Here is a 20,036-nt window from a genome sequence, read left to right on the forward strand (position 1 = left end):
ACTGAAGACTGGAGTAATGATGCTAAAAATAGAGCTCTGCGTCGTTTGAGTTAATAATTTCTATTAATTGTTACTATTAAATAGTAATTCATTCATTTTTCTTTGGCTTAGTCCCTGATTACCAGGGATCACCACAGCGGAATGAACTGCCAACTATTACAGCATATGTTTTACTCAGCGGATGCCCTTCCAGATGCAAGCAACCCAGTACTGGGAAACACCCATACACACTCATTCACTACGGCCAATTTAGTTTATTCAATTTACTTATAGCGCATGTCTTTGGACTGTTGGGTAAACCCCCGCAAACACGGGGAGAACATGCACACAGAAATCCCAACTGACCCAGCCGTGACTCGAATCAGCGACCTTCTTGCACTGAAGTGACAGTGCTAACCACTGAACCGCCATTTAAATAGTAACAATGTTTCATAATCTTCATAAAATAAAGTTTTACTGTATTTTCAGCCATGGTGAGCAAATAAAGCTTCTTGCAAAATCTACTGGCCTCAAACTTTCTCGACATGACTTTTTTTGTAATATGAAAGATATAAACAGGTTTATCATACTTTGTTTTTTTACTTTTCACATAATCTTAAGGAACGGTTCTAGACACTTTTAGGACCCTTAAATACAATCTAATTTAAAGCTATTCAAAAACATTTTTGAAAAAATTGTGGATAAGAAAAACAATAAACCAAGTTTAATTTTTTTGCTATTGTGGTTGTGCATGGTAATTTAGGTGTGATTTTTGTGTGATTGATGTGTTGTGTGTCTGCTGCTGCACCAGCCGGAGGTGAGAGATGATGTGTTGTGAAATTCACCCAAATAATTGTCTTTCTTAGGTTATTAGTGTTTGAAAACTTTATATTACATACAACTGAATAGTCGCAGAATAACACTAGAATATCAGTTTAAAGCTTAGATATAAACACCTATGTTTATGATAAAGATAAAAGTAATTATTCAAAATAGAGCTGGGCGATACAGAAAAAAAAAGAGCACAACATAATATTTCAAATACTTCGGTATTATTATTTTTAACAATCCATTTATAAAGTAAGTAAATAAATAAATAAATAAATAAATAAATAAATAAATAAAAAAGCCCCCCTGAATTATTAGCCCCTCTGTTTTTCCCCCCCAATTTCTGTTTAACGGAGAGAAGATTTTTTTCAGCACATTTCAAAACATAATAGTTTCAATAACTCATCTCTAATAACTGATTTATTTTTTCTTTGCCATGATGACAGTAAATAATCTTTGACTAGATATTTTTCAAGACACTTCTATACAGCTTACAGTGACATTTAAAGTTAACTAAGTTAATTAGGTTAACTAGGCAGGTTAGGGTAATTAGGCAAGGTATTGTATAACGATGGTTTGTTCCGCAGACTATCGAAAAAAATAGGGTCTAACAATTTTGTCCTTCTAATGGTGTTTAAAAAATGAATAACTGCTTTCATTCTAGTCGAATAAAGACTTTTTCCAGAAGAAAAAGTATTATCAGACATACTGTGAAAATTTCCTTGCTTTGGGAACTTGGAGCAAGTTAAATAAAACATTGTCTCTTATATTTTATAATAAATTAGACACGTGTTAAAGAGACTCTTAAATGTACTAAATAAAATGCCACAAAGTGTGTGCAATGGTAGTGTGAACGCTGAACCATCAAAGCAAACTTTAAGGTAGATCAACATGCTGTAAGACGTCAATAATAACGATACGCAGTAAACCTCAAACTCTGTAAACAAAACAAATTATGATAACCATGTAGAGGAACCAACGTTCATTGTTCTTCACCTAAATATTGCCACATTACAAGTTGGTTAACTCTCTCTGATTTTTATGCTGTTTTAAAGTACATGTGACTACATTCCCCCCCATGCTATATGCTTACAATCTCCTCACTGCTGCTAGGCAGTGCGCTCATTGTGTAATGCTGATCTGAGGTGGAAATGACGCAACTCAACCCAAGAGCTATGCAACGTAGTTTGTTTGTCACTCGTAACACGCTCATTCATAGAAAAATCTGACACAGTAGATGTTGACATTCAGGCAAGTTGCGCAATCAGCCAGTTGCATTTTAATAAAACTATTCCGCTTGATACAGAACGTAACATCGTTATTGACAATGGTGCACCGTCAATAAACACTGATACTGTTTTATCGCCCAGCCCTACTTCAAAAGCAAATTGACGCTCCAAATAAAGGTCGTCGCAATTATATGTTTTAACCAATAGATGGCGACAACTAACCATCAAAAATGTATGTCACTAAATAATTCTTCAAAAAGGAACCATCTAGTAAGTTAATTAAGTTTTCATTAGGTTTTTTTGAGTAAGTTATTGAATAATTAACTGAAAATGAGATTTAAGGAAGTGTCATCTTACATGCCTTTAGAAAAATTTGCATTTAGTTTGAAAAAGTGTCAAGATTTAATTGTCAAAGACTGGGGCAGCTTTACTTCCTAATTGGATATGACAGGACAGAATGCTTAGATATCACCTACTATGATTTTTTTGCTTGTTTAATTTTATTAATTTAATCGTGGCACTATGGGGTGGAGGTTTGGGGCATGTATAGGGGAGTATATAAGGTCATGATAGACCTACTTTGTTGTGTTGTGTGCTGTATTTAACTTATAAAAATCCAATAAACAATGTTAAAAAAGCTAGACTGAAAATAAATAAGCCATGTACCTGTTTCTTTGTTATAAAGATTATTACATTTATCTATTTAGGATTACCAACAACATTAGCGAGGATGAAATCTTAGAACCGCCCCTGAACTTTAGTATAGATTGTGAATACTGTCTAGCTGAAAAGTGTCAAAACTACTCAAACTGCCCCTGACTGTACCTCGAGGCACTCATGTGATTGTGTGGGGGTCTGTATGTAATGCGCAGGTACCGAGAGTTCCATCTGCTGTGCGTCCTCCATGTCCTGCATGGCACAGCAGTGTGCCTCCTGCAGACGGTGCTCTCTGTGCTGCTGCTCCAGTGCCACCTCCTGCAGCTGCTGTGCCAGGTGTTCACGCTCCTGACTGAACTGCGCCTGTAGCTGCTGCAGCGCGCTCTTCGACTGCGACATCTGCAGCTCCAGGCTCTGTTTCAGCAGCGAGATCTGACAACACACAGACACAAGTCATTTCATTTTTGCCCATATCTGATAAGACAATATTCAAGGTCTATTTTGCTAGCATGTTGTGCTACAGCCTCTGACCATTAAGGCTATGGCAAATTCTTAAAGTTTTGCATACAAATACAAATAGAAATGAGAAAACTGGGACTATGACTTCATGGCATTTGTGTTTTTTTTTACTTTCGTTTAACTAGTTTAAAGGGCACCTATGATGAAAATAATCTTTTGTAAGCTGTTTGGACTGAGCTGTGTGCACGTATAGTGTGTCCACATTCATATTGGAGTGATACAAAGACAGTAAGTGTAATATATCAGCACTTTATCACATCTTCCAAGCCACCAGGTGGTGAAGTAATATTGCCCTATACTCCTCAACATCAGATGGTGGTAGTGACTCTTGTTCCTTTAAACTCCCCTGTCATCAGCCTAATCCCCACCACCTGTATCCTGCTCTGTGTTCAGTCCTGAACCCTACCTCTTAGCTGCCTCGCCCAGTGTCCAGTTAAGTCCAGTCCAGTTTTTGAAGGTATTATAAATAATCTGATGGGTATTTTAATGTGGAAACTTTACAGATACATACTGAAGTCACAAAAGACTAATCTTAAATTTTGAAAAAGTGATCAAAAAGGGTGCCCTTTAACACTTTGCCTAGTAGTAGTAGACTGTCGACAAGGGCTACACTATAAATTGAAATTAAATTGAAATCAAAATCTGCGATTTGTCATGCACATCTTGTCACAGTTCTGAGATCTATAGTAAAACTCCTCTGAGGAAAAAAGACCCTTAAAACTAGTAAAATAATTTTCCAGTGGGGTGAGCAAACTAATCTTGTTTTACCTTTTGACACAAGATTATTTTGCTTTCCCCATTGGCAAATTAGTTACAGTAGCTTTTTTTTTTTTATGATTTTTTTTTGCATGTCTAGAAATTGCTTCTAGATTTAAGAATTTCTTGATATTTTTGTTTGGAGTAAAAAAAGTGTTAAATATTGTATTTTCACTTTACTGTACACTTCTGGCAGGAATGGCAGGGGAAAATGCATTTAATTAACTGTTATAGTTATTTACTATACTATAAAATATTTTAATATAATACTATACTATGCTATACTGTACTATATTATACTATACTATACATACTCTACTATACTTACCATACTATCCTATTCATACTATACTACACTATACATACTGTACTCTACTGTACTATACTATACTATACATATTATACTATACTATACTGTACTATACTATGCATACTATACTATACTATACCATACATACTAAACAATACTATACTATACATACTGTACTATACTATTCTATACTACACATATTGAACTGTACTATACTATACTATATTGTACTATACAATACTATACATACTGCACAATACTATACATACTGTACTGTACTATACTATACAGTACTGTACTATACTATACATACTGTACTGTACTACACTGGACTGTACTATACTATACTATACTATACTATACTATACTATAAAATACTGTTAAAATAGTGTTAAAGGATCACCAAGGAGTTTAGAAAAAAACATCTGGGGACCATTTTTGGTGAATCTACCTTCTATTTCTTAGTTGCAAGCTTTAAGATTTTTTTTTAATACTATTTTTTTTATCTCTCTGATATGGAGCTTTCTTTCTTTTTTTGCTTTTGGTTAGGAAAAAAATAGTCTGATTATGTTTGTACAATATGATTTGTTTTGGATTTTTTTAGAAAAAAAATAAAGCACCTGTAAAAATATATAGCATTTTCAGATGCTGGCATATGTAGCAGCAACACAGTCAATAATCACTGAAAACAATGCAAACACAGATCAAATCGAAAAATTATTTCAGAATCATACTGATTAAAGTGCAATTTTGCATAGCTTGTCTAGTGAACTATTTCTCTGTTTAATAAACATTGCTTAATCTGTGAGCAGTTGCCCTTTACTGTCGATTACAGAACCGGCTTTACTGACAAAGTGAGCATGAAAACAGCCTTAACAATTGACAATGCAGCCCTACTGCTAAAGCACTATACTGGCAAAGAAGTAAGTTACTGCAGGCTCATAATCGTCACATCATTCTATTGGCAAGGCATATTGGCATACATCTTCACATCCAGCCTATGCGGATGCTTACATTTATGAGCTGATTTATTGAACATTCTGATGAAATTGTGCATAGTTCAAAGTACACTCATCTGAAGGCTGATCCCTCAGTGAGATGGAAATTATGCATGACTTAAATAAACAGGTGAAGCTAAAGCAGACAACAGGCTGGAAACTATACAAAAGTAGCTGATATTTTAGAGACAAATGGAAAAAAAAATGAAGCATTGGGATTTGGATTCAAAGTCAATGTCACAGCAAGAACAAGAACACTGACTTAAAATAATTTACTGTTGCATCAGTCAGTACGGGACATGAGTCATTATGCTGAGAATGAAAAATTACAATGCCAGGAGCAATCAGTAATGTAATCCTTTCAGAAATAGCCATGTATTACAAATGAGATATGGCATCAGATGAATGCAACATGCTATTAAAATAATTTTGGCTGATGCAGGAGTATTATAGTTCAATTATATACAGCGCTCAGCATGAATGACTACAACCTCTTATATAAAAAAATTCATATTTTATTCAATTCTCAGTGAATATAGACAATACATTTTGGTGCGTTTAAACAAAACCATTTTGTTGAACAGTTATATTAATTAAAATAAGAGTTTGGTCACAGAATATCATTAAGAATGGAAAGATAATATAATTATATGTAAATGAGAAAATTAGGAAAAAATGGGCGTCATGGTGGTGCAGTGGGTAGCACGATCGCCATACAGCAAGAAGGTCGCTGGTTTGAACCCCGGCCGAGTCAATTGCCATTTCTGTGTGGAGTTTGCATGTTCTCCCCGTGTTCGTGGGGGTTTCCTCCTTGTGCTCCATTTTCCCCCACAGCCCAAAGACATGCGCTATAGGTGAATTGAATAAGCTAAATTGGGTATTTCCCAGTGTTGGGTTGCGACTGGAAAGGCATCCGCTGCGTAAAACATGTGCTGGAGAAGTTGGCAGTTCATTCCGCTGTGGCGACCCCAGATTAATAAAAGGAGTAAGCAGAAATGAAAATGAATGAATGAATGAATTTTTTCAGTGTACATAAAAATATATTACTGTAAATCATCCTATAGACAATATTAATTTATAAGAGAGATCTGTGAGGGGTGAACTCATTTATGCTGAGAACTTTTTAAGCTATAAACATAATAAGCAAACAAACAACGTACAAAATAAACTTTTATTTTCTAAAATGTAATAAATATTAAATCAATCATTAAAATATACATAAAATCAATGAAATAATAAATAGAAATGACAAAAACACACTGACAAATCACTAAAATCGAAAGTAAAATTAAATAATAATTCTAAAATCTTATTATAGTAATACTAAAACCATAACTTGAAATCTTATTTAAAATAAACTGAATATAGTACCTAAAATACTACATGTACAGTATACATTACCAAATATCTTTAACTGATTTGTTTTATCTTTGCCATGATGACAGTAAATAATATTTTACTATTTAATATTTTTTTAAGACACTTCTATACAGATTAAAGTGATATTTAAAGGCTTAACTAGGTTAATTAGGTTAACTAGGCAGGATAGAACAATTAGGCTAGTTATTGTATAACGGTGGTTTGTTCTGTTGACTATGGAAAAAAATATAGTTTAAAGGGGCTAATAATTTTGACCTTAAAATGGCTTTAAAAAATTAAAAGCTGCTTTTATTCTACCTGAAATAAAACAAGTAAGACTTTCTCCAGAAGAAAAAAATATTATCAGACATACTGTGAAAATTTTATTTCAAATAAATCTTAAAAAAAGAAAACAAAATTCAAAAGGGGGCTGATAATTCTGACTTCAACTGTATACTGTATGAATACTTTTGCAGTTCAGTTTTGCCTGAATTTAATCAGAGGAGAGTATAAGATGAACAATCAAATTTAAACGTCTGCTAAAAGATTTCCAATCTTGATAAATTCGAACAAATAAAAATGAGACAAAGAGACCTAAGACAAAAAAACGATAAAGACAGTCTTTTGTTAATATCCCAGACAGAGAATAAACGGGATATTGTGAGCACATCTCCACATGCACCAAATGGAAGGCTGAAAATAGACACTAAGACAATAAAAAAAGAGAGAGAAAAAAAGTTTGAATCCTTAGTGCCTGGAATTCACTGCATTTCAGTTCACACACAGACTGATCTCAACACACTGGCGAGGGACTTAAAAGACACAGGATTGTCTGAGGCTGAAGAAGCACAATGAAGCAAACTGTAACATCCCGACAGACTACAGTGCGTCTGTTTTGATGGACCATGAAGGCAACAGTACTGTATTTCAAAGAGGATTATTTCTTAGGAATACCTTTGTGGAAATAAGGGCAATTACAAAGCCTAAATGACGACAATTTTACAGCTTACTTTTTATTTAATAAATAATAATAAAAACAGGAATAGAAGCAATTTAAGTTAAGGCTGTCGAGGCTGATTATAATAATAAATTATAAATAAATAAATGAAATATCTGCTAAATGCACTTTAAAAAAAAATGTTATCAAATTCATTTATCAGATTTATCATCATAAAAATGATCCCCGAAGACAATTATAGGACATGCATATAATAGAGCAGGGGTCACCAATCTCGGTCCTGGAGGGCCGGTGTCCCTGCAGGGTTAAGCTCCAACTTACCTCAACACACCTGCCTGGGCGTTTCAAGTATACCTAGTAAGACCTTTATTAGCTTGTTCAGGTGTGTTTGATTAGGGTTGGAACTAAAATCTGCAGGACACCGGCCCTTCAGGAACATGTTTGGTGACCACTGTAATAAAGAATCAAGTAAACTTTACAAAAAACAATTTAGATGTCAAGTAAGTGCATGCCATTCAATTAATAAATTATTCAGATTAATCATAAATTCAGTTTTCACAACAATACCACAGTATAGCCAACTGTGTGCTGTGTTTGTTCCTGTAATTTTTCTGATCATTGATAAAATAACCTACCCTGCAGCATGGGACTCACCGGCCATTTGTTATTAAAGGAAGGATAAGTAAAGACTACTTATGTATAGGACTTTGTCAGTAACTATTACATACTATATATGAACCAGTTTCTTTTTCCTCCAGATCCTGTGTGCTTCACCTTCCTACAGAATGTGTAAGTGTGATTTCAAGAGTTCACACTTAGCTAATGATTGATTATAGAGCTTGTTTGGCATGCTGTTCCGGTAGAGAGCCTTGAGCTTTTAAGATCCTAAAGAGAATCCTTTTAAGAGTCTGGGGCTCCCTCCTGTTTGCAAGGCAAGAGGGTTTGAGGTCAGTTAGATCTCGAGAACTCCCCTTCTGTAGTAACTAATGAACAGATAGTGATTGTTCTTAAGAGATATTTATTTAACAGGAGCATGTCTATGGTGCCGATTTGGATTAGTCAATTAACTTAAGTTGCATGTTTTTGGACGGTGGGAGCAAACCGGGGAACCCGGGGGAAACCCACGTGAGCATGGGAAAAACATGTAAACACAGAAACGTTGGCTGGCTTGGTAAAGACTTGAACCAGTGACATTCTTGCTATGAGGCAACAGTATTAACCACTGGGCCACCGTGCCGCCTATCTAGGAAAGGAGAGGAGGAGTAGGGGTGGAAGGGGGGATTCTTCAAAACGAAGATGGCTGTCATTTGGAACTTAAGGTATTTGTAGTGGCTCAGGAATCATTCGATTGGTGAATCATAAATTGAATAATGCGGGGCCGACTGCAAGCAATCATAAGCACGTAATCCTCTCTAAATTAGTTTATAAATAAACTTCACTAAAATTGTTGCTTCATTTTCTGTAGTTAGCAAAATATGTATTTAATTGTGTGTTGTAACTTGTAATCGCTCCGTGTAGTTTATAATCATATATCTTTTATAGATCAGTGTTGGAAATGTATCTCTTAGGTTAAGAATAAATGCATATTTCAAGACAATGAAAGTGTTTTTTGACCTTGCATGCATATCAACCTGTTGTTTAAGACCCCCAAAACCAAAATATGACCTTTTATAACACATAATATGGGCTCTTGTTTTTATTATTTTGTAATTTAGTTAGTTTGTTAAAATTTGTCTGGTTTTAGCTTTGGCACTGACTTACCTAATGTATATATACAAATATAATTATTTATTTATTGTATAATTATTCAGATCAATCATAAATGCATTAAATTAATAAAAATTTTTAATGAAAATGTAGCAATTAAAAAGTATAATTAAAAACATGAACTAATGACATCATAGTTGAATAAGTGCAATTCATTAATCAGATATCAGTAATCAATTATAAATTGCATAATCAATTGCTAAATGCCCCAAATAAAAACAATATTAGCACATTGATTTAAGATGGCATCATTAATGCCCACAATATTCGCATGTATTTTAGGTCACGTTCTACATCATCTGGACATTGAGAGCAGCCACATCATCAGAAGCCAAAAGAAAGAGGAAGAGGGAGAGAGAGAGAGCTGCGTCAGAGCAGAGCTCATTAATATTCATGACCATTCCAAATATGGTCAATATATTCTGAATGTAAAGGTAGTTTATGGAGTAATAAAGCATTTAAAACAGTTTCTGGAATATTTTTAAACTTACCTAAGTTACATAGCTACTATATAGATATCAGAGAACAATTTAACTTATTGAATCTATGCAGTATATGACACCTTTAATATAATTAATCATACTTAAGGAAGGTGTTAAACTGACAGTGCAAATAAATGTTAGGTTGCTTCAACAAAACAAAAATGCAACTACTGGCTTATATGGATAAAAAGTCACTGATAAACTGTACAGATCCCTAGATTTACAGGAGATCAAGGCCAATGACCTGAGAAAGCACTATAAAAATAGACAAACATCAAGAGATGTTGGCAGTCGCCTGACACAGCAGCTTCTGGAGGATCTTGACAAGAGCGACAGTGACAGAGTCTCGAAAGCGGCGGACAGACTGTCACATTACAGAGAGTGCCAAACACACACAGCATCATGGGGAAATCAGGATGCACACACATTCTGCTTAAGGTAAGACATTTCAGGTGAAAGAATGGGGTAAAATGAATAAAGTAGTTATCACCATATATCCCCTGTTGATTGGACACTAAATTAATTGTTTGTAGGATAAAATGAATATGAATATATGCCTCTTTAAAAAAAACCTTCATAATACAGATATGAATAAATCTATAAAAAGTTTGGTGTATTTACTGTAAGTGCTGCTGAATTATAGATTTATGGCTCAGTGCGGCTGGAGAAAACAAAGTTTAAAAATATTATGTTTGAAATCCACAAATGCAATTTAATGAAGAGCAATAAAAGAAACATTCAAAAAGTGCATTTTGGATATTTACTTTGCATTAGACTGATTTAACACTTAAAGAGCCCCTATTATGCATTAAAAAAGCTCATGTTTTGGTTTTGGGGGTCTCCAACAACAGGCTGATAAGCATGTAAGGTCAAAAACACTTTTATTGTCTTATTAAAATTTATTTTTACGTAATAATCTTAACGACTCTCATATGATTTGTTCAGCGATTCATTTGTTCTCAAACCCCCTACCTTAACGCGATGCTAATCTGCACTGAGTGGTCCGATGACCCAATCTGTTATGATTGGTCAACTGCGTTCAGTGCGAGACAGAGAGAATCGCCCACCACGGCTTATAAACTATTTTGTAGTCTAAACTATGTCTAAACATAGTCATAGTTTAACATAGACATAGTCTAAACTATGTTTGAGCCCAAGTAGGAGTGCATTAAAGCAATGCAGTTTAACACCAGCATATTACTCTACTCATAATCATGACACACATTTAGTAATAATCCACACAGTGGCAATTATTTTGAAACCTGACCGCCGCACATGTGTAGGAACAGCCGACGGTGGCCATAGCAACGACAAACGGCGGAGGATCGCGAGCTCACAAGCTCATTTAAATTTGTAAACAAAGCGTCACGCGTCATACTTTCAACATGGTTTTAGTAGTGATATAAGAATACAAAGTGTTAACCAGATACAGTACAAGTCTCGTGGAGCGGTTACAAGTAGCAAAACACATTTTAAAACACATTTTGCAAGCTGCAGAAAACAAGAAGGCAACCATGTTAAATCGCACTTACTTACACTTGAGAAATGGAGGAAGAAATGGATCCATGAACTGTGTACTGTAAAGTTTCTGTCAAGCTCTGACAAAGTCCCATACATCAATAGTCTTTTCTGATCATTCCTTTAACAAACAGCAGAAGAATCTTCCGTTGTAAGCGTGTAGATTGCTAAAGCACTCGTCAGAAAAATGTCGGGAACACAGCACAAGGCTGGGGCTATATTGCTAAGGTATTTTTGCAAAAATAAACTTAAACCTCACAGCCTCATCTTTGGGTAGGGAAAATAACACTAACTTTCCCTCACACTTCAGAGCACAGGGTCTTAGCGACATGATTCAACCAGGATCGGCTACATTGTTTGTCTTCCTCTATGTCTTTCTACAAGTGTTTAAGGGCGGGTTTCAATTTTCCGTGGTCTGCGCGCGCAACAAATGGGTGGTGCTTGAGTTCCGTATCAACGTTATGCTGACACGGCTAAATATTCATTACCCTGACGATTTACTTAAACTATTCAGAGTCGACTCTTTTATAGATAAATCAATAGTTTTAAACACGATGCACTTTCAGATTTAAGCCTTGGCTGGATGATTTCACTTGACTTAGAGCTGCATGTGCTACACTGCATGGAAGGTCATTTTTCAAAAACCCATAACAGGGGCTCTTTAATGGAAATTTCAAAAAGCTCAAATGATCTACAATGTCTAACATTAAAGTTGGCATGAAACAGAAGCTAAGTATGTATTTTTAACTAATGTATTTTTTCCTCTATCCTGATGTACAAATGATGGAAACAGTTTCTGAAATAAGACAAAACTTGGTGCTTGATTTTGTCCTTTGGGAAGCAGCTGGATCAAAGGAAGATGGGCAGTGATGACAAGTTTGCATTCAGTTGTAGAGGATTACTGTCCACCGCAGTCACTGTCAGAATGTTTTTTAAATGCCCTATGATGACAAGAACAAGGAGCTATTTTTTTACAGACAAAATCGTATCATATTCATTCGAACCACTGCCTCCTGTAAAAGCAGGACAGAAATATGACCTGCACTGATAGCCCCGCATCTAAAATAATGATAGCCCCACCCTAAATGACTGATAGCCCCGCCCTAAAGGCACTCCATGCGACCAGAAGTGAAGAAAAGTCATTTCAAGGGGAAAGTGAAGGTCATGGTTTTACATTAAAGATTATAAAAGCAATTGAATTTCTATAAAATAATGAAGTGCACAGATACATCATTTATTCATTCATTCATTTTCCTTCGACTTAGTCCCATCAGGGGTCACCACAGCGGAATGAACTGCCAACTTATCCAGCATATGTTTTACACAGCGCCTTCCAGCTGCAACCCATTACTCAAAAACATCCATACACACTCATTCACACACTTACACTACGGCCAATTTAGTTTTACATTGTTTAAAACAACCAAAATATGAAGCAAATACAAAGTGAATATTTTTAATTGATGTCGACTTTAAAGAAGACATATTTACATTTACATTTAGTCATTTATCAGATGCTTTTGTCCATAGCAACATACAAAAGATGCATGACCTCTTAGCCAGCACTCACTTTTGGGGATTTACAACTACTTAACTTTAAACAGTAACAGTTCTTGACCCCAGTGAGCTACAAACAAAAAGTAGGTATCATTGGAAAGAAGACAAGTTGAGCTTTACTATGGTCTATCTGTTTTTCCATATACAAGCACAAAAAACATTAATGTAATGACCTACAAAAAAAAAAGAGTCTCGTGAGTTTATATTTTAAATTTGACAAAGATAGCATGCAAAATTTAATTTTCTTTAAAAAGTTTTCCAAGACTATATCGATGTCCTTCTGTCCCTCACTGCCAGAGGCATATTCTCAGAAATGACCTTTCCAAACTAAAACAGTAACAGTTGCTGAATGATTTGGTCTACATTCACAGTTCATGAATCTTTGAAAAGAAGTCACTTTGGGCTTTACGGTTCATCATCTAGAGTTTATAATGCTCAAAAAAAAAAAGTTATAGATGCTTAAGTAATGTAAAAAAAAAAAATGCACCGGACTAATACAAATTTGATGGCAATTTCATGCAAAATGATATTTCTGGAATTATTTTTCTGAGACAATGTCTTGGGATTTTCTCCCTCTCTTTGTTTGATTCAGTATGAAGAGGCAATACAAACAAGAATTGCTGCTTATGCAAGGGAAATGTAAGTGTTAAGAGAATTAAGAGCTAGAGTAGGAGATTTTTTTAGGTTAAGTGCTCAAGTGTTTGCAGAAAAAATGTGTTTTCAGTTGTCTTTTAAATGTTACCAATGAATTAGTAGTATGCAGGGGAAGATGGGAAGATCATTCCATCAGCTAGGAATATTTGTTTAGATGATATAATCAGATGATCAGTGCATAATCCAACACCGAAAACATGAACATGGACAACCCATCAGTGGTGTAAAGTAAAATAAATTGGTGCAAAGTAAAGTAATTTTAGTTAATGTGAAGAGTTCAGATGCAAAAACCTTTAACTGCTATTTGAATTGTTTTCCTACAATGAGCATTTTTTTTATTATGACCTATGTTTATGTTCAGTTATTTCACTTAAAAGGTAATGAAATGAATTTGTTTGTCACTTTAAAGGTAAAATTACTGAGCCTACACACAGGAGTAGGAGAAAAATGCTAATATTAGAAGAAAATATGAAATGGCTTTGAGGTTTTTGCATCTAAACTCTTCATGTGTACTTTTACTTAGGTCATTTTTTGTGTCGTGCAGTATTTGTACTTTTACTGCGCTATTTTCCTTCAACCTGCAGTCACTACTTTATATGTTTATTTTTCTTATCTATGGTGATTGTGATCAGTCCCGCATAAAAAAAATCACACCAGACAGACTGACCTCAAGACACGAATGCTTTATAAATGCAGCAAACATACAGTGTAAAAGCATTTAAAGTGTTAATGAAGATGCGAAATCATTGGACGGAATGACAGAGACTGAAATTGTGAACTGAATTTTAAGCTGAAACTTCACAGACACGCATCAGTAGAGATGTATTTTACACCCTGTGAAAAGAGGCATAATATATGCATGTCTCCTTTAAATATCTCTGCAATCTTGCATAGGATTTACAGGTTTGCTTGGTATTGCAGGATAAGAGCAGAAAAGCCTTGACGGCCTCAGAATATCAAAGTGAACATCACTTCAGTCTGAGCTAAATGACTGATGAAAGTGGATGACAGTTACTCAAATAAGAATCACAGCTATGGGACTTTGTTCGGTCTCAGAAGTCACACAGCTTTAAATTAACATATTCAAGAAGACATATGATGGAAAACAGGTACGTGCTTTTGCTCTTTTAAAATGATAAGCTGATACTGTGTACAGTAGGTAAAACTCATATTCAAAATGCAAGAAAGATTTATTTTAGATATTAAAGTTTAAACTATGATGCAAAGACATTTCATTCAGGAATCTTCATTGTATTGGTGTCAAAAACTATGGGGCATTAACATATGATTAATGACATATGCGTTTAGACGAATATTGTTCTACGAATAATGTATTTCACTTTGAAGTTAACAGAAGTCTTTTAATATATATTTACATACAGGTCATTTGCCTTTTTTATTTACTACATTGCTGGTTTGGTCTTTTGTTAAAGTTTTATTTGATTTTAAACAACACTATTTATATTATAATATATAAGTGTCATAGGGCGTCAGTGGGTAGCACGATTGCCTCATAGCAAGAAGCCTCGACTGGGTCAGTTGGCATTTCTGTGTGGAGTTTGCATGTTCTCCCCATGTTGGCGTGGGTTTCCTCCGGTTGCTTCGGTTTCCCCCACAGTCCAAAGACATGTGGTATAGGTAAATTGGGTAAGCCAAATTGTCCGTAGTGTATGTGTGTGAATGAGAGTGTATGGATGTTTCTCAGTGGTGGGTTGCAGCTGGAAAGGCATCCGCTACGTAAAACAAAGTGGATAAGTTGCAGGTTCATTCCGCTGTGGCGACTCCAGATTAGTAAAGGGACTAAGCCGAAAAGAAAATGAATGAATGAATGCAAGTCTCATTTCTTGGGGAAGATGTCACAACATTGTAAAATACGAGCACTTTTTTTTTTTACAAATATTTACTTCTAGATATGATACGAGAAACAAAAAAAGTGTAAAAAATCATTTGCTTCTAATTTGTTATATTTTTGTTTGTTTTTTGCCAGATTTTTGTTTTTACATTTATTTTTACAAACATTTAATATTTTAAATTAACATTTACATTTCATTCATTCGTTTTCCTTCAGCTTTGTCACAATCAACCGACAATCTAACCTTCATAGATCGCTGGAAAACATGCACATTTACATAGACTACAATCCTGTCTCAATATGAACTTCAAGTCCTGTCATGCAACACACACACACACACCAGCTCCAAGTCTCCACTGATTAGACTTACACAGCTGATGCTGCTCATGAACTGATTAGATTACACATACTGTATATATGACTCACTTTGAGACTCTCATTTCTTGTCCTTCTGTGTTTGATCTCTGCTTTGTTTTCTCGTTTTGATACCTTGCTGCCTGTTCTGACTGTTTGCCTGTTTCCGCCACAGCGGAATGAACTGCCAACTTATCCAGCATATGTTTTACACAGCGGATGCCCTTCCAGCTTCAACTCAGTACTGGGAAACATTCACTATGGCTAGTTTAGTTTATTCAATTCACCTATACCGCATGTCTTTGGAGTGTGGGGGAAACCCGGAGCACCCGGACGAAACCTACGCCAACACAGGGAGAACATGCAAACGCCACACAGAAATGCCAACTGAACCAGCTGAGGCTCGACCCAGCGACCTTCTTGCTGTGAGGTGACAGCACTACCCACTGCGCCACAGTGCCGCCCCAACAAACATTTATAGTATAATAATATTAACACTAAACAAATGCATATCATGAATAAACTGACTACAACAAAGCTGGATTTCAAAGCTCCCCCTTTCAAAGTGTTTTTTATAGTTATGTACAAAATAAAATAATTATTTTTAATTTTTAACACTTTAACGCTTACAATTTTTCATATGGAAAGATATTTGTATATTGCTGTGTGTAATAAGCAATGTGTTTGCATGTTTTGGAACCGCATAGGTGCATAACTAACATGCACTTTAAATAATAAAAACTCTGTGCCATTGACTTTAGACCAGCTTTTATTTGGTCAATGGCTTAGTCTATTTCCGTTGCCTCAGAATAGCAATGCGCTAACAGTTAACACATCTCCTTTTTAGACCTGCATGCCCAGTGAGCAAAAACATTTGTTATTTAAACAACATGGCGCAAAACATGAAAATGACACCTGCGCCAGTCTGAAAATAGCAACAAATAAAGTCACATATTGCACCAGGGGTATGATAGTACCCCACATCCTTCTCTTACCTGCTCCAGAAGATCCTCCACCTTCCTCTGCCAGCTCTCTCTAGCCGCCATCATCTCCAGATCTCTCTGCTGGGAAAGTTGTGTCAGCGCCACCTGTTTCTCCGCCTGATGTTCAGCTGTAAGCTCCTCCCGAAGACCCTTTAGCTCAGCCCTGAGACCAAACGCAGAAAGAAAGGACTGACAGGGTGAAACACATACAAGGATGCATTACTTAAACAGTGAGGAAGTGAAAGTGAGATGTTAAGATGTTAATAAGACATTTTAGCTCACTGTATACCATGTGCCATTGTGCAGAATTAACCTCTTACTCTTGTAATTAGCATATTTTAATCCAATCTCAGACCTGCATAAGAGGATTTTGTTACAGGCTTGGGTGCAAGACAGACTGCTTTTTTTTAATGTTGTTAAAGATTTGACTTGCCATCTACACCAAATCAAACAATGCATTCAGTTATAGATTATTCAATTTAAGGTGAGACACTAGTGTTTTGAGATTTTGGACTTTTTCTCATGAGGTGCGTTTCCAGTTTAATGGAAAGACAATATCCAAAATGAACTTATAAGTGTTTCTTTTATAATACTATCCATATGTGTACTATCAATATATTACAATACATATTTTAATTTATTTATTACACATTTTATTTTCTACACAAATCTCCACTTCAGCAGCACTGTACATATATCAAACTTCAGTTTCATTCATATCTGTTGATAAGGTTTTCAGAGTGATTTGTTAATACATCATTTCCCTGATTACATACACTTTACTCTTCGCATTTATATGTACTGGCTGTTTAAAGTATTTCCTGAATTATAAGAATTTGGCAAAACAGAAACAAGAATTATGAACCTGACTTTATCAAATGGTTTTATTTTTGAGCTAGAAATCTTTGTATATTAGTGCATCTTTTATTTAAAAAATGCTCAATTTGCATACTCAAATATAACATTGCAGAAAACATTGAACAAAAACTGTGTACATTTAGTTTTTAGTTTAGTTTATTTGTTTACAGGGGCAATGCACATTAATAAACATTACTCTAAAATGTGCCAGAATCTTTTACCTACAGATCGTTGACAGAATGTTAAAAAGTCACACCGAAAAATAAAAACAAAATAATAATAACACAAAATACACTACAGTGGGGAAATTTTTCCTCAGAAAACTATTCTATAAAATTTCTAATGGTGCTGTTGACTTGAAAAATTCACCGAATGTTGGTAGCAACCAAAGAAATCCATATATGCAAAGAAAAAAATGTAATTTGTTTAAAAATGAAGTTATAGCGTAATAAAATGAAATGACGCAGGGAAAAAGTATTGCACACATGAAGGAAGGGAGGAGTAGAAAGGCAGTGAAAGCCCAGACAGCAGCTGAAATCTCTCAGTAGTTCTTCAGCCAGCCTCTGCCCTTTGTCAGTGTAAATTAATATTAGCTGCTTCAGTCCAATATCTACATTAGCAGGATGATAAAGATGAAACCAGGGTGGGCATTTCAGCAAGATTATGATCCAAAACACAGCTAAGGAAACTTTCAGATACTTTCAGAGAAAGAAAATCTAGCTGTAGAATGGCCCAGCCAATCACCTGGCTTGAATCCAATATTCATTCATTCATTCATTCTTTTCTGCTTAGTCCCTTTATTAATCGGGGGTCCCCACAGCTGAATAAACCGCCAACTTATCCAGCATATGTTTTACGCAGCGGATGCCCTTCCAGCTGCAACCCATCACTGGGAAACACCCATACGCTCTCATTCACACACATACACTACGGCCAATTTAGTTTATTCAATTCGCGCATGTCTTTGGACTGTGGGGTAAACTGGAGCACCCGAAGGAAACCCATGCCAAAAGAAAATACAGAATAAAGATCAGATTTGATAGACGAGACCCACAGAACCATCAAGATTTTTACACTCTGTTGAAGTCTTTAAGCTTCCATCAACAAAAAAGCCTTTTATATAAAGTATTAAATACGTTTCAGTAGTTCAGCACTTTCTCCTTTGTGTCATTTCATTGTTATTAAACGTAACTCATTTTTCAGATCTTTTTGTTTTGCTTTATTTTTATGTTTGTATTGTTTGTGTTTTTACCAAAATTTGGTTCAATTCCATGTTAAAAGCTCCTTTAGAAATATTATTTCTCAGGAAGTATATATATATATATATATATATATATATATATATATATATATATATATATATATATATATATATATATATATATATATATATATTGTTTGTTTGTTTGTTTGCTTTATTTATAGAGCACATTTAAAAACAACAGATGTTGACCAAAGTGCTTTACAAAACGACCAGCATACAAAATCTATACCTATATATAAAAAATTTGCAAAATATATAAAACAGATTAAAATTAATTACAATCAAAGGCAAGAGACAGAATGTGATTTTTTAGATGAGACTTAAAAGCACCAAGTGAAGAACATGACCGGATCTGTAAAGGCAGACCATTCCACAGTCGGGGGGCTGCAGCAGAAAAAGCCCTGTCACCTCTTGATTTCAACCGCGTTTTGGGGACAACTAGCTGAAATGTGGTTCAGACCTGATTGGCCTCAATGAAGTGTGCCAGTGAAGAAGCTCAGAAATGTAAGTCGGTGCCAGACCATTCAAACTTTTAAAAACTAGAAGCAATAATTTATATTGAATTCTAAATTGGACTGGGTTTATATGGATTTATATATATATAAATCTACAAACACAAGTAAAAAACAACGAGATAAAGGGAAAAACACAAAGCAAAAAATGAATCAATGGCAGCAGGGGAGGACAGCAAATGCAAGAACAAACAGTACAAGTACTGTCAAGAATGCAGATCTAATGTTGACATTGCTGATTTGTCAATAACCAATTTTAACATGAAACTGAAAAGAACCAAAAGTATGTAATCTTTTAATCGTGGATGGATTGGAGCACCAGTCCCTAGCAGCTTTCACTGAAAATACAGACTGACTCAATTTACCTTTTTTGAGAAGAATAATAAAATCCCTTTTTTCACTAGCCTTAGTAGTTCAGTGAGCAGTTGTTTTAACTTTCACTGATTTAGTGAAGTCGGGTTATGTACAGTCTTAAACAGTAGACAAATATGTACATATTTAATAACATTTTCCCAGCTAAGCAGATTATATTTCTTTAATATTGAACAATGGTGAAATGGAACTGATTTCTTTTCAAGAGTTTTTAGAGATTGTTTATACAAGGATTTGATAGCGTGAAAATAGTAATACTAGTTTAGGACC

At 35.0% G+C, this 20,036-nt stretch overlaps 1 protein-coding gene across 8 annotated transcripts in view; it reads right to left on the bottom strand.

The window, feature by feature from the left end:
• The window catches only part of fam184aa (family with sequence similarity 184 member Aa), a 73,541-nt gene that overhangs the window by 24,175 nt on the left and 29,330 nt on the right, over positions 1 to 20,036 (bottom strand). For all 8 annotated transcript variants that reach the window (XR_015512516.1, XR_015512517.1, XR_015512518.1 and 5 more), the window contains exons 9-10: positions 16,773 to 16,923; positions 2,913 to 3,125 (exon numbers count right to left, since the gene is read on the bottom strand). Coding sequence is in view for 2 of the 8 variants with exons in the window: in XM_087288911.1 (XP_087145037.1) it covers positions 2,913 to 3,125; positions 16,773 to 16,923 (364 nt within the window). In the remaining 6 variants the exon portion in view is untranslated. The remainder of the gene's footprint in view (positions 1 to 2,912; positions 3,126 to 16,772; positions 16,924 to 20,036) is intronic.

The sequence above is a fragment of the Danio rerio genome, chromosome 17, assembly GCF_052040795.2.
Source record: "Danio rerio strain M-AB ecotype USA chromosome 17, GRCz13ab, whole genome shotgun sequence".
NCBI classification, from domain to species: Eukaryota; Metazoa; Chordata; class Actinopteri; order Cypriniformes; family Danionidae; genus Danio; species Danio rerio.